This window comes from Crocodylus siamensis, chromosome 5, assembly GCF_052110815.1.
Source record: "Crocodylus siamensis isolate JL-2025a chromosome 5, ASM5211081v1, whole genome shotgun sequence".
Classification (NCBI taxonomy): domain Eukaryota; kingdom Metazoa; phylum Chordata; order Crocodylia; family Crocodylidae; genus Crocodylus; species Crocodylus siamensis.
In genome coordinates, this window is record NC_143399.1 from 137,098,171 (window position 1) to 137,121,908 (window position 23,738).

The 23,738-nt window shown below is 40.4% G+C and overlaps 1 protein-coding gene and 1 pseudogene across 1 annotated transcript in view; both read left to right on the forward strand.

The window, feature by feature from the left end:
- Positions 1-1,423: 1,423 nt before the first annotated feature.
- Positions 1,424-23,738, forward strand: part of TOPAZ1 (testis and ovary specific TOPAZ 1) — a 66,586-nt gene continuing 44,271 nt past the window's right edge. Inside the window, exons 1-6 of the mRNA XM_090049059.1 lie at positions 1,424-1,482; positions 2,935-3,020; positions 4,135-6,625; positions 11,801-11,868; positions 14,065-14,195; positions 15,504-15,562. Coding sequence (XP_089905185.1) covers positions 4,149-6,625; positions 11,801-11,868; positions 14,065-14,195; positions 15,504-15,562 — 2,735 coding nt within the window. The 5' untranslated portion in view covers positions 1,424-1,482; positions 2,935-3,020; positions 4,135-4,148. The remainder of the gene's footprint in view (positions 1,483-2,934; positions 3,021-4,134; positions 6,626-11,800; positions 11,869-14,064; positions 14,196-15,503; positions 15,563-23,738) is intronic.
- On the forward strand, positions 17,693-17,822 carry LOC149864656 (U2 spliceosomal RNA; annotated as a pseudogene).

Sequence of the window (23,738 nt, forward strand, 5' to 3'; positions counted from 1 at the left end):
TGCTTTTCCACATTTGTGTTTTCCCTATTAATTGACTGCTTACGCTGAATATCCATTCAACATTTTCTCTGCCTTATTTGGATTATCTCCATTTCATAGGTGGAAAAGTCAGTCACAGCAAAATTAAGTGGTTTGGCTGAGGTCAAAAAATAAGTCAGTATTGGCTCCTTAAGATTTCAAGCTCATTGACACTCTTACATCCTTAGCATTATTTTTAGAAACTTATAAAAAAGGATTTACATGTAATTCACAGGTTCCAAGCTAGAGGACCTTAAACATGAATGCCATCACATAGTGCCCTAGATGTTAAGCAAGCCATTTCCCCTCTCAAAGATCCAAGAAGAGAGTGGGACCATTAAGCTTGCTCAGGTATGTGTAACCTTGGTGCTACTGCTATATTTTGCATTAAAATGTTAAGCCTTGTTACACTGATATTTTAATATTCATGGCATATTAGTAACGGTAAATTTCTTTAGTGTGTTTTTTTTAGAATGTTTTTCTGTACACTAGTTTTTGCAGGGTTGGTGCAATTCTAACACATTGGAGCATGCTCTTGCAACTCATCTTTTGTGTATGTTGCAGTTAACAGATGAGGGACCACTACATTTGAAAAGCAAAGGTGTCGCTGGCTACATTTCTTGCTGGATAACCACTTTCCACACCTTCAGTTTGCTAATTTCATCTGTTGAGGTTCCCAACAATATCCACACAACTTAGAGGAAAGAAACCAAATCCTTCCCTCATTTACTTCCCTCGATACCCCCTTTGAACCCAGATTGATTCCAGACAAAAATACAAATGCAAACTGAAGCACTGCATGCAATAAGGCATTTATGGCACATGGATGCCCCATTTCCTCAACCCAGGACTTTCCTCTGAGGAAAGCAATTTGAATTTCTAAAAAAAAAAGGGAAAAAAAGCACACAGCTTAGTGTTTTGCAACTTTTTGAACACTGGCTAAATGGTTCAACCATTACTGAAGCCACTAGTGGCTCGCTAGTGCTATAGGGCAGGGCCCAACTTCTTGCATGAAATTCCAATCCTCCCCCTAGCATGTGTCAGCTTGATTAAAAAATGCTCGCTTTGTGCGGGTGAGATAGTGCTGCTGCCCCCGGCCTTTATGCACTTGAACTCCTTGCTTCAAGCAAAGCAAAACGTGGGCAACACACCGCCCCCGAAAGAAGGCCGGAGCCTGTCAGGAGCCTAAAGTTTCGACTAGAAGACTTTGCCTAGCGTCCTCACAGCCTGGAGGAGCAGGTCTCGCTCAGGAAAAGCCGGCGGGAGACGCTCCGAAAGGAGAGCGGCCTAGCCTGAAACCCGCGCGCGCCGACCCAGGCGGCCATTTGACAACTCGGCCCCGTCCGCACCCCACCCTGCCCTGCGCCTGCGCAGTGGCTGCCGGCGGCCATGACCAGCCGCCCAGCTTGCCTGAGCGCGTGACAGGCCAGGCGCGAGGCGAGGCGCGACACGCAGGCGGGCGGGGTAGGCGCGAGGCCCCGTGGGGCTAGCCATGCCGCAGCTCCGGTCCGGCCGCGGATTGGCGGTCTCGCCCCCCGGGGGCGGCAGCCACAGGCTCCGGAGCAGACGGGGAAGGCGAGGCCGCGGGGCGGGGGACGCTGCCGGGGGCAGGGGAGAGGTGGCCGAGTTGCCCGCGGGTAAGGGCTGGGCGAGGGCGCCAGGGCGGAGGCGTCAGCTGCTTCCCTCGGTAGAGGCGCTGGCAGGTGGCCCCGGAGCAGTCCAGAGCACGGAGGCGGAAAGCGGAGACTCCTCGCGGGGCCTGGCGGAGCAAGTGGCAGGGGTGGAAGAGCAGGCAGGCAGCCTCCCGGTCAGCGGGGGCGCCGAGCGCAGGGTAGGAGGCAGGAGGGAAAAGGATGGAGACGCTTTGACTCTGGGGCAGCGAGTCCTGGCCTTTGAGGGAAAGCACAGGGGCCCGAATGAAAGAAGTGGAGGCGCCGTGGGGGACGTAGGGAAAAGCAGGCAGCGCTCATTTTCAGAGCAAGGAGTGCAGGTGCCGAAAGAGCCAGGGAGCCCAGTCCAAGAGGACAGACATGCGTTGGTGGAATTGGGGTCTGGGGGAGCAGCAGAGAGCCCTAGAAAGAGGGGCAGGTGCTCTTTGTCTGAGCCAGGACCCCAGGAGAAAGAACGATGTCCTGGGGAGAGGGGTGAAAGCTTTTTGGCAGAAGTAGGCTTGTCCGGGCCTCTAGATAAAGAAGGCAAAGAAGGCAATCTGGGAAAGCAAGACAGGCTGATTGTGGAACCAAAGTTACAGAAACCAAAGAAAAGGGGTAGGTATTCCTTAGGGATGTGGCAGCCACTAGGTGCTCAAGAACTAGCAAGCTCAAGAAAGAGAGAGAAGCATTCATTAGAATTGGAGTCCCAAAGCTTAGGCCTTCAAGGAGCAGTAAGTAACTTGGGGGAAGTGGGTGAGCACTTCTGCTCTGTTTTGAAGTTAGAGCTGCAGAGCATGGGCCTCCAGGAAAGTACAGAGAGCCCAAAGAGGAGGAGTAAGCACTCCATGGTAGTACCAACAATGATAGTCCCTTATGAGGGAGCTGGGAATACAATAAAGAGAGGCAAATTATCTGCCACAAACCTACAACCAATAAACTTAAGCCTTCAGGGAGGAGAGAGAACTGTAGGGAAAAGAGCCAGGAGCTCCTCTGTGAAATTGTGGCAATCAGGATCCCAGAATGAAGCAGAAATTTTAGAGAAAGCAAGTAAAAATTTCTCTGAGGGAGGAAGACTCTCAGAAAACAGGAAGAAGAGTTCCTCAACAGAAAAATGGGTAACTGAATATGTAGAGGAGAGGTTGATGCCAAGCAGGGTTTCTCTTACCGGGACTACTCAAGGGAACAGACAAGGGAAGCTGGATAAGCAACAGGCTTCAGGGCAAGAAGTTATTTCTGCACCCACAAATGATCTGTTCATTAACAGAGTAGAGGATGATGGTGAAAGACAGACAGATGGCAATGAAGAGACTGTGGTTTCATCTGAATTAAAATTAAAGATAAGGAAACCTAGTAAGAGAACTTATTCAGTATCCCTTGTGCATTGTCATTGTATTTGTTTGCATCTAAGACATATTACATTGGTCTAAATTTTCTGATCTTACTGCTTTTTTAGGTAACATTGAATGTACTATCTTAAAAGCAACAGAAACAAAATGCACTTGAATCTGTTGTTGGCATGTTAACGGGGCATTGTCTTGAATTGGTGAAATGAGGGACATTTTAAAAAAAATAAGCTAAGCATAAATAGTCCATAAAGATGCAAAATCTAATGTTTGTCTGAGAGAGGAACTAATTTTGCCTTTAAAAACCATTCATTAAGGAATTATTTTTCAGTGAAGGAGAACTTGGGTCAGGTCTTTGCCTATCAGTGCAAGGCTGCAATCTAGGAGCATTATTATTGCTTCTGATTTCTTTGTGGTAATACAGTAGTTTGTTAGAAACCCCTATATTTGAAGTCTTTTATATGGGTTACACAGTTATTAGGGTCGGGACAACTGAAAATTTGAACCTTATTTTGAAAACAAATATTACACAAGAAAGTTTTAGTTTTCTTGCAAGGTTTTATTGATTCATTTTGAAATTTTCACAGAAATATTTGGTTTAATCAATATGATAAATGATAATATATAGTGCATAAAATACAGTAATCTCATTGTAGAGAAGCCCTGATTTATTGCATTTTTTATACTCCTATAACAGATATAATATGTTGTTAAACAGTATTTGTTTTCTTGCATCCACTAGGAAGAGCAAAAGTTTTTACCTAAAATGTAAACATTTTTACATTTGCTTAAAAAATCTTGTCAGTTAGGTATGTTTGAGGCAACTGTCAGTGCATTCAAATGCTTTATCTTATGACACATTATTGCAGCTTTATTAAGATTTTTATAAAATGCATATAGTAAGCCTGTTAATATTGCTGGTTATTTTCTGTATGTGGGAACACTGGCAAAATGTTACATCATAACTACACTCTAGCTCTACACAAAGTTTTATTTGTTTGTGGGTGGCCTTGGAAGAATCATGTTTGCAATTTTTTTTTTGAACAAGACCATATATTTTTTTTTCTTAAATCAATTGTTGTATTGGTGTATAAAATTGACAATGATTATTTTTTAATTAGCAAAGAAAAAAGGAATGGACCTTAACGAAGTTCCAGATGCACAAGTTGAAAAGCAGCTAGAGACTGCTCAGAATACAGCAAAAGAATCCAGTGTAAGGACATCATCACTAGTAGCTTACTCTGAATCTTTTCAACTACCTCAGTCAGATGGGACTCAAAGCAAGAGAACAGCATCCCGTTGTGTAGCAAGCGGTTCTGCAGTAGATTGTAATAGAACAAAAAATAAAATCACCAAGATCAAGTGTTTACAGAGATTGACTGTACAAACAGCTGAAAATAAACTGACAAGCAAATCAATAGAATGTAAAGATGAGTGCAGAGAAGCCTTGAAACAACATAACAGTTTGCTGTCAATAGCAGAAAAGAATCCAGTTGTGGCACTACATGACTGCCGTTACCTTAATACTTTTGTAAAGTCTTCAGTTGATGGAAGCAACAACAGTTATAAAATTGATAGTGGATTCTTGCACGCACTACACGGTAAAACTGTTTGTCCTGGCAGTGTTACTGGACAGAGTGGTATGAATGCAGCGCAAGCTGAGAGATGGTGTGCACGGGGGATTATATCATTTGATGAAGAAGGAACATGCCAAAACAGAGAGAAGTGTTTTTCATGCTCTCTAAACAGAAATAAGTGCTTCAGGGAAAGCAAATGGAATATTGGTGAAAAGCCCAGGAAAAAGATGAAGCTTTTTGAGAGAACAGAAAAATTAGCAACCCAGAATGTTCTCCCAGGCAGGGTCAACAGTGAGTGTGAATTACATACAGAAAATAAAACTCTTGCAACGGTTTCTTTGGCAGTTTTAGGGGAATTAAATAGCAATAAAATTTGTTTATCATCTTCATGTGATCTAATATCAAATGCCCATGTGGAAAATAATACTAAAAAAGCACTAAATAGTCTGCCTAAACCAGTCAGTAGAAAAATGTGTGTGAAACCTGGTGCCATAGAAGATAGCTTTGAGAAGAATCTTCAGCTCCCTGAAGCTGCACAGAGAGAAAAGTCTTTCTTTAATGCAGAAAGTATGGCACCACAAGATCATTCTAACTTGAAAAGTCCTGGAGTGATTAGATTGGTCAGTGACATTTCTAATTGCTGCAGTGATTCAGGCAGTTGCCAGAAAAAATTGTTGAATGAAAAACTGTTTAAAAAACCTGAGAAATTGCAAGCATTCAGCTGTCAAAGAGCAATACCAATGACTGGCAAAAATGTTTGGCCTCGTGAATCATGTGCTAGGACTTCTGTATGGTTTCCTAAAAAAGATAAATCCATCATAGAAAAAAAAAATTCCTTAACTTCTTTCCAGGGCTGTTCACATCAAAACACCAAAACTTTGAGAGGTATGGATGTAACTGATAACTCCAAGCAATTAGATCTGCATATGTCCATGACAGAAATTAACAAACAAAATGCGTGTAAAATAACAGATTCTAATACAGAATGTTTAGCTTCTGTTGCAGTACTAGAATCATCTCTCTCAGATATTAATGGAGCTTTGAGGGTCACAAAAGATGAAAACCTGGAGTTGTCATTAGACAAAGGTAGAAGTTCCATGACTTTTAACTCTGGCAGTGTGCAGGAAGGCAAGATAACCTTAAATTTGTCAGGAAAACAAAAACAAGATAAAAATAAAGGTGCTTTAAAAGCAAAAAATGTAGCCATGACTTCCCAAGATAGTATGTGTGCTGATAATGTAGGCAAAATGATCTGTAACCCTGAGATGCCTGTTACAAAACAAACTCAGGAATTTCCAGGCTTAGTGAGAATGTTAAGCACAGGAAATCTGTCAAATTTCAAAATTCCTTTACTGAGAAATAAAACTGAATCCAGGAAAGTGGATTATATTAGATCGTTTGAAAGAGAAACATACAGTCCACTGGAACTTCTTGACAATTCTGCTGCTACACCAGTAAGGCAGAACAGGAGCAAGGAGAATTCCCCTCTAGTATATTCTGACTTTTTTCTGGCCACTGCAAAGGAAAAAGCTTACCAAATCACCAATAAAGACCTTGGAAATGATGATTCAGAAAGACTTTCAGATGAAAAAAAAAGACTTGCTGAACATGTTTCTGCATGTCCATGGGACTTTCCTGAGAGAGAGTTAATGTCACTTACTTCTGAGGATACTTTTGGTACTGAATTTAGAGAGAAAAGTAATGAGGCTGATCACTCCAGCAAAATAGTTAAACATTCTACTTCATCTGAAGTATTTGTCAATGATGAAAAAAAATTGAAAGAGAAGCCTACACAGAGTTCATCTACAAACTTTCCAGATGTTCTTAAAGCATATGAAGATGACATTCTTGTGATAGATGTAATTCAGGATGACCCTGACCTTTTTGGAACTACTAATGAAGGGGAGTTTGAACTGGACTGTGAAACTGAAAAGCATGGTAATACTCTCACCCCAGTGGAAAAGCAGAATTTTACTCCCAAATTCCATAATCTTCAAGAAAATAAGGACTCAAACAATTATCATGAGTATGCAAGGTCAGTCTTTTTTGTTTTCAATTTAAATTCTGTGTGTAAAATGAGTACTTTCAAACATCAACATAGTTTAGTCACAGTGTTTCAGGTTTCCTTAAAAACTGTTTTCATGACATTATATAAGGTGAAAGTGGGCTTTAGACATGGCAATGCTCAGAAGCCAAATACATCAGCATGTGGTTACTGCATGAGAAACAGAATGTAATGCTGATTTTAAAGAAAGGGTGCTTAAACTTTGTGTAGAAGGCAGATTGGGAGGTGGAGGCGTGGGCTGCTTATTGACCCCCAGGTTAGACCTTGCACACTGACAATTGGGGCCATGTCATCCAACCCCTCAAGTCAAAAAATTTAGCAGTGGGGGAGTAGTAGCGGCATTAATTGCAACGGGGCTCCCAGAGCAATTAACACTGCCATTGTTCTGTCTCCACATTTCTAGACTGTGCTTGGAGCACCACTGCTGTAAACAAAACTAGAACTGAGCTGGTCAAACAATTAGCTAGGCCAAGCAGGAACAACAAAAAAAGGCTGATCTTTACAAATAAGACATTAGAGTAATAGTAGTAATGATTAATATATGAATTGTCATGTATATGCATGCTACCAAGATAGCTTTTAGTTGTTAAATTATTCTGAAACAGTTCTCTTCATTGTTTTGTGTGCAAGTGACCTTGATTTCTCAAAATACTAAAGAATACATTTATCTTGCTCAACTGAATAATTTAAAAAACTAGAATTTGGCTATGTGTTTACTAGTTTGCTGCATGATTCTATTTTACACTAATATGTAGAATAGTCAACATTTTGTACTATTCTTGCATTGTTTTTGATCATTGTTCATAGTAAATTATGGCAGAGGAGAAATAATTAACAAACATCTATAAATGACTGCCAGCCATTTGTGTAGTATGATCTGTCCATATCAAAGCCTTTAGAGAATTTAAACTTCCACAAACTATTTATTTTTTTTTCTCTTTATTGTTGCAAGTCTTAATACAAAATGGTCACTTAAAAAACCAGCTTTGGATTGAAGTTGAGAGTCTAGGATGTACTTTAAAGATGGGAATGCCTCCCTGTGTTTTAATATTCTCTCTGTGCATATTCTTATGGAAATCGTCACTAAGATCCCTCCAATGTACACTTTGCAGGTATTCAAAATAGTGTTTGTATTCTCCATTGGGCTTTTTGAGCATGTCTGCTTCTTAGTGGGACTTCTTTATGTCCGTGGGGTTCGTGGTTTGGTAATATTTTGCCTGGAGAGGAATTATTCTCTCTCAAATATCTACTTGTGGCACCAAAATAAGGCTTAATTCACAGTGTCTTGTACATATCTGTGGTCTGCTTTCTCCATATATACTGAGGAATGATAATGTTGACATCAATGGGCCATTGCTTAATACAGTGATTAAATAAATTTCAGGGCCTCTGTTTTAGGCTCTTTAGACCCACGCAAAGACATCACTGCATCCGTTATATTTGACTCACATATTTGAGAATTTTTTTTAATAACCATGATGGCTGGAGACTGGTTTTTAAATTAATAAGACTCTAAAGGGTAGGGTAATAGTTCTAATGAAGTATTAGTACAGTCTGAGTAACTTCCACCTTTTCTGAGCCCTGACTCATTCTGTATTATATTCTATAATGTTCACCTGTGTTGCAAAACTTAATTTGTTCAGAAGAAAAGTTTGCAATTATAAATAGAAAAGAAAAATAGATTCTCAACATTAGAAAAACCTTCATTTTTTGAGAGGAAGTTTAAGAAATAATAGAAAAGTTCTGGAGATCTGAAACAAACATGTCATACATGGTCCCTTTACAGCTAAAAAATCTTTTAAATATTGACCTTGAATGTTGATGCAATACAGAGAGAGAGTTACTATAGTGACAAGCATTAATCGGCAGGACTGATAAAAACAATTGCAGTCACTTACAAAAGCAGGAGAAGATGGTTCTGCTGCTCAAGCCACCTGGACTAGAAAAACTGAGTTCAGGAATGGCCAGAAATACTGGGCTTTTTCTACCTTTGCCATATTTGCTTTCCTGTAAGACTTAACTGCAACTTAATTAGGATTCACAAAATCTCCATAAAGTGGATAAATAACAGGTCCATTTTATCGATACTGAAACTGAGGCTTAGAAGTAAAACTATTAAGTGATTAAATGTGAGATACTTGCATTTAGTTGAATTCAGACTTTTTTTCTTCCTGAGAAACTGAATTTATCAGTTTTCAATTAAATAAAAAGAAAATATAAGGTTCCCTAATTCCTTAGAAGCTTCCCATGGTTTGCCAGAGGTTATTTGTCTGCTTGTGATGTTCTTGCATTTTGTATTAGATGTGAAGTGTATATAGTGTGATTGACAACTGACAAAAACTTTTTCTTGTTAAAGAATGTTTCCTAAAAACAGAAGGCAAAGATATAGTTTTAGATGGATCTCTGACTATCAATATCCTGAATATATTTGTTCAATTAGCATTAAAAAGCTATATTGATACAATATGAGGTTTTGTTGGGGAGGGTCTGTGTTTTCATTTTCTTTTTCTTTTTTTTTCTTAATACTTGTTAGCTGGAAGCTGTGCCTTTTGTTTGTCCAAGCACATGTGATTGTCCTGGCTTTCAGGTTATATTCACATCTCAAGGAAATTAAAGTGAAATATTGTTGCATTGTGGCAGTCAAAAGGTGCTTTCCTGTATTTTACCTATTCTATTCTGGGCCATGCTTAAGGTTTTAATTTTTATTCTCTTGTTTAGTGTGTTTTGATAATTATGTCTATACTTGTGTTCTCACTGTAATTTATATTTAGAAAGCTATTTTTCACTTCTAATATGGAACATGAGAGTCAGAATTGAGATTGTAGTGATATTTAAATTTCTGATCGTTTATATTCTGTAAACTGTCCCTCTACCCCTTTCCAGCTGGAAGGGACCTCAGGAGCTCCTCTAATCCAGTCTCCTGCTAAAAGCAGGAACATCCCTATCCAAACCATCCCATACCAGCCTGTTTAACATATTCTAGAGCTCATAAAACAAAATAGTGGTAGTTTAGCATTTGGTGGCTGACATTGCAATTAGCTGTTGCTGTTAAGTGCTCGCTTTTAATGTCATTTAATATTTTTTTAATTATGATTTTCAAGCCAGGAGAGGACAGAGTTGTGAAGCATCTTCACTTAGAACATTAATTCTCCAAATTAGGAAATGTTTTACTGGGCACTTATGATTGTATTTTGGTGAAGTTCATTAGGGACTGCCTATTTTCTACCATTTTGTTGCTATAGAAAAAGAATTTCTTTGCTGCCAAAATCCTGAAGGGCTGTTGGCTTAGTGATATTTAAAAGTGATTTTAGAGCAAACCATTGATGTAGAGAAATGTGTTGTTACAATTGCTATCGTGTGCTAATTCATTTTCTCTTGGTTTCTTCAGAGAGAAATTATTGATACCATGTAATATAGTTGCTACAATCCAGTAGATCTGGTATCTTTGCACAGGGCTGCTTTAACCTACATGAATCTTTTTTTCCTTTTTTTGTGGCTATGAAGGTAAAAATCAAGGAAAGTGAACCCCGTAATTTTTCATTAGCTAACATAACATTAGCTGTTTGCACAATGTGTGTCAGATTGCTTCCAGCCACTGTCTTTTGCAGGGTCTCTGGGCTCCCCGTCCTTCTTCCAGCTTTCACTTCCTGCCCCAAGGCACAATGGTATTCTGCCTGTGGTGCTGGGGGAGCTCAAGGTGCCCACACAGTGTGGTGCAGTAGGAGAGCCTGTGCCCTGGGAGCTGAATGTGTCAGTGTGTCATGCAGCATAGAGTACCCATGTGGGTGGTATAGTTCACAGTACATGGCGCTCCTGTTAAGTGGGACATGCTCTATGTGGTTACTGCCATGCTGTATGTGATTATCATAGTTGTCCTAAATTTCAGGTTTCAAGGTTAGTAAAGATATGCTATTTCCAGTCCTCTATAAATGTGTTTATATATGGACCCATTTTTAAGGCTCAGTGCTATGAGTCAATTTCTCAGTTGAATGCAGTAATAAACCTAGTTTTCTGTGTAAATCTTTATATAATTTCCAAGATTTCTCTGGGACTTTGCAGTACACTTTTTAAAAAGTTTTTCATAACATACTTAGGACCATTTTTGGCCTAAAAATTGAAAAGTGTTTCAGTATCTCGAAATAAAATAATGCTTGATAATAGAGGTAGTGTATAACAGGGTGGCAGATTTTGGATATGTTTGTTTGTTTTACAGAGCAGTCATGCTTGCTTTGTAGCCTTTTTTGCATTTCACATAAACAATAGAGCAGTAATGTATAGGTGGGTAAGGGGTCCTTATATCAGAAATCTTCTATCGCCTTTTATCAGACAGCTCTTCAATGGTTTCTGTGAATTACAAACATCCCAGAGATTTTTAGCTTTCCATGAATTCTTGTCAAGCTGTTGAGAATTTATATCTGAACAAGTGTTTTTGCGTAAATCAAATTTCATATTTTGAGAAACCTTTTACTTCTTGCTAAACTTGCCCATTATTCCATTCCTTGTTTCCCACTCTGATTAGTAGCTCTTTGCTGATGTACCTAATGTTGCCTGGTATTCTGGGCAAATTCTTCTGTTGCCTTTTAAAGCTGCCTGCATCCTGAGCAGTTCCCCAGATAACACTTTTACTTGTTCATGGTTTCTAAAAAATAGAATTTTAACTGTAACACTTTTAAAGTAACTGAAATGATAACAATTAATGCAAACAGTAATTATTTACAGGACTTTGGAATGTATCTAGATGGAAGGTGCTATGTGAATGTAAAATTATTATTTTATTTAAAAATTGGTGTATTTGGGTTCACTAATTCAGTATGTCCAAATCTTGGTTATTTTTTTCTATCATTGTGAGCTAGTATGACATTTGATGTTGGTGATTCCCTCTTCCAGTATTTTAAGCTAAGATACGGTGAAGGGATGAATCAGAATTGGAGTACTGACAATATAAATGTCTTGGCTAGCAAAACTATTAAAGGACATATGTCTGGTAGTATATGGAATTTTCAAGAAGAGCCCAGTGAAAGATGAAAACAAGTATTTCGTTCATGGGTAAAAGCAATGAACAAATAAGTTTTAATTTCATGTAGCTAGAATGGATTACTTTGCATTTGTACTAGAATTCTTAAATCTGCTTTTTGTTTAAAACAGAGACAGTCCCATTCAAGAATCTGGAACATTGCAACCTATTGCAGATTCTTGTGATTCCTTGGTAACAGGTAAGAATGGAATTCTAGAATTCACAGATAAGGGAAGAGAGAGTAGCATATTTATTTTTCATCTGCCTTAAAGTCTCAGAGCAAATTACAATGAACAAGCAACCAGATTTCCTAAACAACACCTCAAAACTTGAACTCCTAATTCCCCCAGTTACACTTCTTTGCTTAAGCCCCCCCAAAAGCAAACACTCTAGCAGATCCCAGCTGTGCTTCCTAACATCCATTTTCATTTAGATATAGCATACTTCTTTCTCCTTCTCCCATACCCTGCCCACCCTTTTCCACTACCCAGTTTCACTCCCTGGGGAGATCCTTCCTCCAGTGTCCTTTCTAAGCCCGTCACTCCTCACCTGTGGACCCTCCCAAAATGCACGTACTGCATTTTCTCAAATATAAGACAAGGTTTTTTCCCCCCTGTTGGCATGGCGGAAAAAGTTACTGTCTCTTACATTCACATACAAGGGTACCTCATTAAAGTGCTTGTTGTATTTGGTATAGAGATACATACTAAAAGGACTCGCCATCTTGTAATAGTAACGTCGGTTTCTTTATCATCTTTGTATAGCAACCCAGCCAAAGGATATAAATCTTCTTACTAGCAGATAAACATAGGAGGAGACAAAACTATTCTGAAATTCCTTGAGAGACTGCGTGTTTGATCTCTCTTGGTTTGTTTCTTGTTTCCATCAGCAGGAAGAGTTAGAATAGCTGACCAGACTATACTTCTGTGAATTTCTTCCCTTCCTTTCGGTCAATTAATTTCCTTAAGGAAAACTGATTTAGCAGTGTGCTTTTGAATGTTTTTCTTCTAAGAGCACTCAATTAGCTTACTCATTCTGATCTGTGCCTTGCAGGAAATGTATAGTGGAAAATAACTAACAGTTTCTGGACTTCCAACCTGTTCAAGAGAAACTTGGAGCTGAACAAAAGCGTCTTGCCGACATCAGCTGAATAACACTTAGATTCATATTCAGTCCATGGTTTTCATTGGTTCCAAAAGCCATTGTTAACCCAGCAGTCTGATTTGTGTTGGTTTTTCTTATATTCTTGGACAGCCTTCTCTAAAATGGGGAATTTCTTCACCACTGATCTGTGCTGTTTTCAGTTATGTTGACACTATGACCTACATAGGGCAGGGATCTGCAACATACTACCCATGGAGCCATTTGATCCAGCCCACAGACATGAGGTGGGGGCAGTCGTTTCTGTGGCAGTCAATTTTCCATGGCACTGTGGGGAGAAGCAGTGGTAGTGGCAGTTTTCCTCATGCTGCCCTGGGGAAAAATGCTGGTGGTAGCTGGGTCTGACCTGAACTGGGTCATTCCGTCTCATGGCCAAAAAGGGTTACTGACTGCTGGTGTTGAGTGAAAGGAGGACTAGATGCTTTTGTGAGTGTTTGTGTATGCATAGGGCATTTGTAATACCTTTGTCTGTGCTTTCTGTTGTATACTATGATTATGGGTTCTTACCTGGGTGGCTCCAGAGAGTCCATAGGAAGGATGACTTACTGGGTGACAAACAACACAAAGCATTTTCTGTGATCTGAGGTGTTAGGTCTCTTTCTTTTTTTTGGTCTTTCAAGGAAGGACTTTTGAAGATGGTCATCATGCAGGTGTGGCTAATGTAGAGTTCAAAGTGCTTGGCTTGTTGGCCAAATTAGACTGTAAGGTCACTTGTTCATCCCTTCTGTCAGTTACAAAGAGAACTTCATTCCCCGAAGTATTAATATCTCATTAAGCCTGATGTTGTATTAAGAGAGCTTCAACCTATTCAGAACTGTGGTATACAAACTTTTACAATCTTGCATGCTACAACAAGTCAAACTCTTTCTCATGAATAGAGACTTTACTTTTAAATTTATAGTGAATGTTTTTGGCCCCATTTTAATAATGTAACTTTAACCTTACTGATTTCTGTTTGGAATATTGCTTTCATAAATCTACTGCCCTGCTCCACAGGGATTTTATAGCACATTGTGCATGGTTAGAATTTTAATTACATTCCCTATACAATATTTACTTTGTAGGAACTCTTCACACCTTCATGTTGTAATGATTTTATATTGTAAGTTTCAGTTACAACAATCCCTAGTGCTTGTTTAATTTTATTGCCATAAAAGTCCTTGTAATAGTGAGGAAAATGTTAGCTTCTTCATACTTTAGTGAGGGAGACTTTACCATGTTGGTTTTTTTTTAGCTAATGAAATTAATAAACATGATTCTTCAAGAGGAAGCAGCCCTTTGGGAGGTGTAACAGAGGAGTCTTCTGAGGATGGGCAACTTACTGAATCAGATGAACACACAAAGGGTTCCAATGTGGATGAGAAGGTATAAAAGCAAGTATATTCTACTCTGTCATTGTACAATAAATACACAGGCCAGATGAGAATTATATTTGACAATTGTTTTTCTGCTTTTGTTACTTGACGCTTGGATTTCAAAGCTTAACTCTAATTGGATATTACCATATCAATTCCTGTAATATTACTCTCTTTCCAGTACTATAAATTACGTTCTTCTAATAAATATTTACAAATACAAATAATTACGAAGTTATTTTTAATTACAAATACTGTTAAGGTTAGTCTGTATATACTGTACATAACAAAAACTGGAAACCCAAAGATATGAAAAGTTAAGGCACCAAAGGCCCTTTGCTGCTTCAGAAATGAATGCCGGGGAGGAGAGTTGTCTAAGACTAGTAATGAAAGACAAATGTCTGCTTTAAAGACTTCTGCACAGTTTCATGGGTTGGAAGAGGATATGTCTGGCTAGTTGGACAAGAGGGATGTAGCATAAGTCTATTCATTTCTGGCAGCTAAGAGACTTTTAAGCTAATCCCCTATCCAAAAATACCATTCTTACTTTCTTTTGACTAGAACTAGGATTTTAGGGCCTTGCTATACATTTTAGTTACCCTTTTTGATATGGGAAGGAGGTCACCCCTTCAATGAGAAGTTTGCTAAGAGGAGACACTCTTGTGTGTTCACTTTTCATTCAATGGCCCAGGAATCCAGAGGGGTAGAATAGATTGTAAAATTAATTTAGTTGAAATTTGGTAGATATTCAGTGTACATAATTAATGTGCAAGTACTGTGGTTCCTTGATAAGTTGGAGTTGGAAGCAGGGTAAACATAGCTTCACCTACAAAATATAGAGAATGGGATTACAGCTTCTAGTATCTGAACAGCATACACTTCCATTCTTGTTACTTTCTATGGGAAAGAGACAAACCACAAAGGAAAACCAGATGTACAAGGAAAATGGTAAAATGTGCCATGGATAATCTGAACAGTGTATTTTTCCTCTAACTTTTTAATACAGTAATCTTGTAATGCAATAGTTAAAAAGAAAAAAAAAAAAAGACAACTTTCCATAGTTAAAAGTTAGTTATTAGTACACAGTTTAAATAAATAGTAAAGTACCGCCTTTAAATAGTTAAGTAAAAACAGTAGATACTATAATGTAAGTTATATTTTTATAGTAAAAGCTGACAGCATGTGCTCTAACCATTTCACTTATTTTTTAAGTTTTTATGTGGATATAAAATGTATATAGCATTCCCAGTTCTCTAGGAATGTTTAATGAACAGTTGAGTAATTGACGTATATTCAAATTATAATTCTTATTTTACAGTACAGATTTTCAGGCAAATCTTCTGTAAAAGAAGAAAAAGACAGCATTTATGAGAAAAGGTATGTGTGGCAATATTCCTTTGCACAATTTCCACTAATTCTTATTAAAGAAGTAAAATGAAAGACATTTTTTATCCAAATTCATTAGCCTTCTTACTAATTTTTTTCCTGCTTGTAGTCATGATTGTGTTTTAAAAAAAAAAAAACAACTGGAACTATTTATTATGTTTACAGAGCTAAACATATTGGAGCTATATGGTTATACTGTTATATGCAGATAGACTAGTGTATGTAATTTTTGTCTGCTGGCAGTTGATTAGCTTAGTCTCATTTTAGACTGGTTTTTGATTTATCTATTCAAACATCTCAAAATGTGAGATGCATTCTAGCATACAAGGATCTTACATAAGGTGTCAGATGATTAAGGGGTATCCAGTATATTTATATTAGGTCTTCTGCAGAACTAATATTGTGAGCAAAATGAAAATCATCTACTAGTAAGTTAAATTATGATTATATTTTGTAGATTATAGGAGTCTAAAAACTATGCAAGTGTGTATAATAACTGAATTTACTGTAATATAAACAAGGAAGACTTAATTACCTCTCTCTTTCCTAACTGTACTTTTATTATGAAAACATATTTGCACTAGAACTCTTAAAGGTGTCCTGTAGTTTTAACATTAATATTAAAAAATGAGATGGGTCCAAGTGCTTTGTAAGAAAAGATTGCAAATTCAGGGGAAACAGAAAGGCAATATAAGAAATTCTCCAACTGAAGCTGGGGCTCTTTTTTCAAATCAAGTAGCAGTCTAATTTCTCCAAAAGCAGAAGCAGACTAAAAGCTACTTTTAGAACTTAAATGACATTATACAAATCACCAGAAGGTTCATAATCAGTTAACTACAGTTAGAATGAATACTAACAGCAGTTAGTGAAAGGGCTGGAGTGCAAATCTGAATGTTTCTACTGTGTCAGCAGTTCTGTTAGTACTAGGTGCTTTGGTGCTCTGTTTTTAATGCGAGTTAAAGTATAAATATTAGAATACTGTTGTTATTTGTATTGGTCTCATTCAGTGTTTTCCACAGAATTTTTTTTCTAATGTGCAAACAAATGTGTGTGTGTTACATTTACAGTATATTATGAGCAGGCTGCAATAAAAATTCCTTTGCCTAATGAATCAACTTCTACAGAATCTATTTTTTTTAAATTAAGTATCTAGCTTTTTGGCTTGCAGATGTGAATGAATGTTAAGCCATACAGTGATAGTTGCGTCTCTTACAGCTCAGTATTTTCACTGTTTTAGCCATGATCCTCAGAAATTCTTGTCCTAGGTGAAACAAAGCTTCTTACCTGTGTGTGTGCAACCTACCAAGGTAGCAATGAACATCAAGGTTTATAGGGCATAAGTTTGGCTCACAGAATGGCTTCTACCTTAAGAAATACCTTATTCAACATAAGTCAACTTGCTGGGCTGGTAATAAGTCTCTCTGCATCTGGAAATGGTAAATAAAATGCCCTCTGGGTTCTTGATGTCAAGGCATAAAATGTTAGACAGTGAATGACCTGTCACAAAGCTGGACAGGGTCCTTGCTATATGTCTTCTCACTTTTCATCTGCTCCCAGATGATGCAAAACATAGGAAATAGAGGCTGTTTCTCAGATCTGGTTAACCTAGCTTTGTCTTTTTGTGTGCCTCTCATAGAGGGGTTCTCCTATTGCAAAATCAGTCCTTTGCCTGGAACCAGACCCATTTTTAAAATGAATAGTTGGGTTAAATTTTTGCTGTTACGGGTCCTGAAAGAGAAGTCAATAGATGGAACTTATTCTGTCATTGCAAAATCCATAGTTTAACCAGTGAGGGATGGCTTTAGCATAGGTTTGTGTGTGTCCTACCGTGTTTCCCCGAAAATAAGACATACCCATAAAATAAGCCGTAGCAGGATTTCTACGTATTTGCGCAATATAAGCCATACCCCGAAAATAAGACATAGTGATAGGCGTGGCTAAGCGTACCGGCGCGAAGCAGTAAATAAGATGGGCAGCCCTTCTCATTTGCCCCATCGTGACAGCTGCTATCTCGGAGGTGACCGGAGAGGGAGAAATAGAAAGTGAAAGTAAAAGTCTCCTCAGTGAAGTGAGGAGCAGGAAGTTCTGCTTTAGGTATTGTGTGTCCTCAGGGGGAAGAATAAAGCTGTGGCTGCGGCTTTGGATTAACATCATACATAGTTTTGGTATTGGGTGGTGGAACCGGAGCATGCTCCATCCACTCCATGCATTGACCTGGTATTGCAGTGCTTCCAGGACCGGTGCAAAAAAACAGGAAAAAAAAAAAATGCTGTTTTAAAAATAAGACATCCCCCGAAAATAAGCCATAGTGTGTCTTCTTGAGGAAAAATAAATATAAGACAGTGTCTTATTTTCGGGGAAACACGGTAGTAAAAAAATCAAGTATCTGTAGTATAAGATTTTCAACATGTTCAAAGAAAAGGCATTTTGTATAACTCCAAACTTCAAACAATTGCTTTGGACATCAACCTTATTCAAACACTTCAAAGTGAGAGGACAATTTTGGAACCCGAGTTAGCTCATGAGAGTCCTATCCAGATAACAATTCATGTAGATTTCATATTGCTTATTCATTAGAACGGGCATCCTGAGGGGTTTACTATCTCTAAGATTGGGTGAGGTTTTCTATTTTAAGTTAAAACCTCTTTCTAATACCCCACGTTGTACTTTTCAGATGAGCAATCCCTGCAATTCTCATTGCTTACGTAAGGGCTGTCCAACTTTAAGGAGCAAGGCATCACATGCTCTGCAGGCTACATCAGCAAGCACTGCATGCCACACTGGTACATAGAATTATAGAAAATTAGGGTTGGAAATAACTCCAGGAGGTCATCTAATCCAACCCCCTGTTCAAAGCAGGACCACCTCCAATTGGATCATTCCAGAAAAGCTGTGTCCAGAAGGGCCTTAAAAACCTCCAAGGATGGAGATTCCACCACCTCTCTAGGTAATCTGTTCCAGTGCTTCACCACTCTCTCCTAGTGAGAGAGTTTTTCCTAATATCCAACCTAAGCCTCCTTTGCTGCAACTTGAGACCATTGTTCCTTGTTCTGCCATCTGTCAGCACTGAAAACAGTTTAGCTCCATTCTCTGTGAAGTCACCTTTCAGGTAGTTAAAGGCTGCTATCAGATCCCCACTCAGTCTTCTCTTCTGCACATTAATAAGACCAATTCCCTCAGCCTCTCCTCAGAAGTCATGTGCCCTAGGCCCCTAACCATTTTCATTGCTCTCCACTGGACGCTTTCCAACTTGCCCACATCCTTTCTGTGGTAGAGGGCCCAAAACTGAATTGGCTTCCAGTGCAGAACAGAATGGAATAATTGCTTCCCTCAGTCTGCTGGCTATGTTCCTACTAATACAGCCCAGTATAGCACTTGTTTTTTTTCTGCAGTAGAATATTGCTCCCCAGTCTGGAACAAAAGCCTACACACACAGATGTTGATACAAAATTAAACGCAGGTGTGTGGATTATATCACGAATGTTAATAAGTACACCTTTGCCATGGCTTCCAGTCCTAGCAAACATTACTTCCCCACAGCTCTGCTGCGGTGCTGCATGCATGAGGGAATACCATAAGGTGCAGCCTTCAGTAACCCAAAGTTCCCAATCAATGAGGACATCACTATGCCACCACTGGATAGGCTCAAATCTCTAAAACGCTTCTGGAAATATCATCGTAGACCTTCTTGGTGTAACAAGAGCATCAAAGAAAAATGGATGGAACCCAAGGATATGCCAGCCTGCCACAGAAATGCATCATCAGCAACCCTACAGTCCCCCAGCCAGGATTTGACCTACCAAGATAGATTTGGTCCCCACCGAATTCCAATCTAGACATTTCATGGAAAATGTGGACACCTACTCCATAAATAGAGAATCAAAGAGAGTCCAGATTGCGATTGTAGTGCAATTTTTCAAATGATGTAACACATTGTGAATGATTGTCTAATTAGATTATTTAATGGTGATTTAAAATCAATCCATGCAGCTACCCCAAAGCAGTCAAATGGCTATAAAATTTAGTTATTAATCTATGAATGTTGTAATTCTAAAATGTCATATGAAAGAGAAGGAGCCCAGTATGCTGTTAACCTTCTTGGCACAAGGGCACACTGTTGACTCATATTCAGTTCATTGTCTATTGTAACACCCAGGTCCTTTTCTGCAGAGCTGCTGCTTAGCCAGTTGGTCCCTAGCCTGTACTGGTGCATGGGATTCTTCCATCTTAAGTGCAGGACTTTGTATTTGTCCTTGTTGAACCTCGTGGGATTTCTTTTGGCCCAATTCTCCCATTTGTCAAGGTGTCTCTGAAATCACAGAGTGTCAGGGTGAATCCTAGCCCTACCCTCCAGCATATCTACTACTCCCTCCAACTTGGTGTCATCTGCAAACTTGCTTAGGGTGCAGTCTAGCCATCTTCTAGATCATTACTGAAGATAACGAACAAAACTGGCCCCAGGACCAACCCCTAGGGCACTTCACTTGATACCAGCTGCCAACTAGACCCGAGACCATTGATCACTACCAGCTGAGCCCAACAGTCCAGCCAGCTTTCTATCCACCTTACAGTCCATTCATCCAACCCTGTTTGTCAAATTGCTTGCAAGAATGCTGTTGGGACCATATCAAAAGTCTTGCTAAAGTCAAAGTATATCAGATTGATTACTGTCTCTGCATCCACAGAGCCAGTTTTCTCATCATAGAAGGCAGTCAGTTTTGTTAGGCATGACCTGCCCTTGGTGAATCCATGATAACTCTTCCTGATCACTTTCTTCTCCTCCAAGTGCTTAGAAATGGATTCCTTGAGGACCTGCTCCATGATGTTTCCAGGGACTGAGGTGAGGCTGACTGGTCTGTAGTTCCCTTCCTTAAAGTTTCTTCCTTCCCTTCCATAAAGATGGGCTCTATATTTGCCCTTTTCCAGTCATCTGGGACCTCCCCCAGTCACCACAAAAACCTTGGATGCAGGTGTCGTGGTAGACATGGTCTTTCTGGACTTTAGGAAGGCCTTCACTATCTCTCACCCCATTCTCATTAAAAAAAACTAGGAGACTTTTGTGTCGATACCTACGCAGTCAGATGGGTCACTAATTGGGTGGAGGGCCACACCCAGAGAGTGGTGGTGGATGGGTCTTATTTGACCACCTGGAAGGATGTGGGCAGTAGGGTTCCGCAGAGCTTGGTCCTCAGGCCCACGCTGTTCAACATCTTCATCAGTCACTTGGACAAGGGGGTAAAAAGCACCCTGTTCAAATTCACAGATGACACTAAGATGTTGGGGGAAGTGGGCACTCTAAAAGAGAGGAATAGGCTACAGTCGATTCTGGACAGGTTACAGGGGTGGGTAGATGAGAACAGGATGGGTTTCAGCACTGAGAAATGCGAGGTACTACACCTGTGGAGGAAGAAGCAGCAGCATACCTACAGGCTGGGGAACTCCTTTCTCGTCAGTGCAGAGGCAGAAAAGAATCTTGAAGTCATCATTGATGCCAAATGAACATGGGCTGTCAATGTGGGGATGCGGTCAGAAAGGCCCAGCCGTACCTTGTCATGCATCCACAGATGCATCTCAAGCAGGTCGGAGGAGGTGATCCTCCCCCTCTATGCAGCACTGGTCTAGTTCTGGGCACCGCACTTCAGGAGGGATGGGGACAACATGGAGAGGGTCCAGAGGAGGGCCACTTGCATGATCGAGGGCAGCAGGGCAGGCCCTACGAGGAGAGGCTATGGGACCTGAACCTGTTCAGCCTCCACAAGAGAAGGCTGAAGGGGGATCTAGTGGCCTGTTACAAACTGGTCAGAGGAGACCAGCAGGCATTAGGGGAGTCCCTGTTCTCCTGAGCACTACCAGGAGTGTATAGAAATAACGGTCACAAGCTGTCAGAGGATAGATTCAAACTAGATATCAGGAGGTGCTGCTTCACTGTCAGGGTGGCTAGGATCTGGAGCCAACTTCCAAGAGAAGTGGTGCAGGCTGTTGCCTGGGGGTCTTTAAAAGGAGGCTGGATGAACACCTGGCCAGGGTCATTTGGCCCCAGTATTCTTTCCTGCCATGGCAGGGGGTCAGACTTGATGATCTGCTCAGGTCCCTTCTGACCCTACCAACTATGAAACCGTGAGTTTTCAAAGTTAATGGCCAGCAGCTCTGTAATCACATTGGCCAACTCCCTTAGTATCCTTGGTTGCATTGCATCCAGCCCCATGGACTTGCACATGTCCAGCTCTTCTAAATAGTCCCTAACCTATTCTTTTAGCACTGAGGGCTGCTAACCTTCTCCTGAAACTGTGCTGCCTAGTGCAGCAGTTTGGGAACTGACCTTGTTTGTGAAGAACAAAGTGAGAAAAGCATTGAGTACTTCAGCCTTCTTCTCATCGTCTGTCACTAGGTTGCCTCCCCCATTCAGTAAGGGACCCACACTTTTTCCCTGACTCTCCTTTTGTTGCTAACTTGTAGAAACCCTTATTATTATCCTTCACATCTCATGCTAGCTGTAACTTTAGTTGCTCTTTGGCCTGCATGCCCGAGCAAAATTCTTACTTTCTTCCTTAGTCACCTATTCAGGCTTCCATTTCTTATAAACTTGTTTTTAAGCTCAGTGAAGAGTTCTCTGCTAAGCCTAGCTGGCTGCCTGCCATATTTCCTATTCTTTTTTTGCAGTGGGATGGTTTGTTCCTGTACCCTCAGTAAGGTTTCTTTTAAAATACAACCAGCTCTCCTGGACTCCTTTCCCCTTCAGACTTGCTTCCTAGTGGATCCTGCCTATCAGTTCCCTGAGGGGAGTCTGTCTGCTTTTCTGAAGTCCAGGGTCCATACTCCGCTGCTCGCCTTCTATCAGGAGCCTGAACTCTATCATCATGTGGTCACTGCTGCCCAACTTTCCTTCTGCTTTTACATCCCCACCAATTCTTCTGTGTTTGTGAGCAGCAGGTCAAGAAAAGCACGGCCCTTATTTGGTCTCCAGCACTTGCACTAGGAAGTTGTCTCCAATGCTCTCCAAAAGTTTACTGAATTTCCTGTTCACTGCTGTATTGCCAGATGTCAGGGTGATTTAAAATCCTTCATGAGAACCAGGGCCTGTGATCTGAAAATTTCTGCTACTTGTCTGAAGAAAGCATAATCTATCTCATCCTCCTGGTCTGGTGGTCTATAGCAGACACCCACCATGACATCACCTTTTTTGCTGCCTTTGAACTGCAACCCAGAGACTTTCAGCAGACCTGTCACCAGGTCACCAGTTTCATACTGGAGCTCTGAGCAATCGGACCGCTCTTCTGCATACAGTACAACTCCTCTTCTCCACTGCCTGTCCTTCCTGAAGTCTATATCCGTCCATGACCAGTATTCCAGTCATGCAAGCTATCCCACCAAGTCCCAGAGGTTTGGAAGAGGGCCAGTGTCATCCCAATCTTTAAGGAGGGAAGGAAGGAGGATCCAGGGAACTATAGACCGGTCAGCCTTACCTCTATCCCAGGGAAAATCCTAGAAAAAATTATCAAGGAACACATCTGTGGGAGCCTGCAGGCTAATGTGATGCAGAGGGACAACCAACATGGGTTTATAACGGGCAGGTCCTGCTTGACTAACCTAGTTTCTTTTTATGATAAGGCCACCAAATGTTCAGATGCAAGAGTCGAGGTAGATGTTATCTATCTGGACTTCAAGCAGGCCTTTGACACAGTATCCCATACCATCCTTATTAATAAACTGAGGAGATTTGCCGTGGATGATTATACAGTAGAATGGGTAGCAAAGTGGCTCAGGTCGCATTCTGGAGGGTAGTGGTGGATGGATCAGTGTCAACCTGGAAAGATGTGTGCAGTGGAGTCCCTCAGGGCTCAGTTCTGGGGCTGGTGCTGTTCAATATCTTCATCAGTGATGTGGACCAGGGGGGTGGGACGCACCCTGTCCAAATTCATGGATGACACTAAAATATGGGGTGAAGCTTCCATCTTGGAGAGGAGGAACCAGATTCAGGCTGACCTCGACAGGTTGGGGAAGTGGGCAGAGAACAACAGGATGCAATTCAATAAGAGCAAGTGCAAGGTGCTGCATCTAGGAAGGAAAAACTGCCATCATACCTATAGGCGGGGGGGGGTGACCTTTCTCAGCATCACTGAGATGAAAAGAGATCTTGGAGTCACTGTTGACTCCAGGATGAATGCGA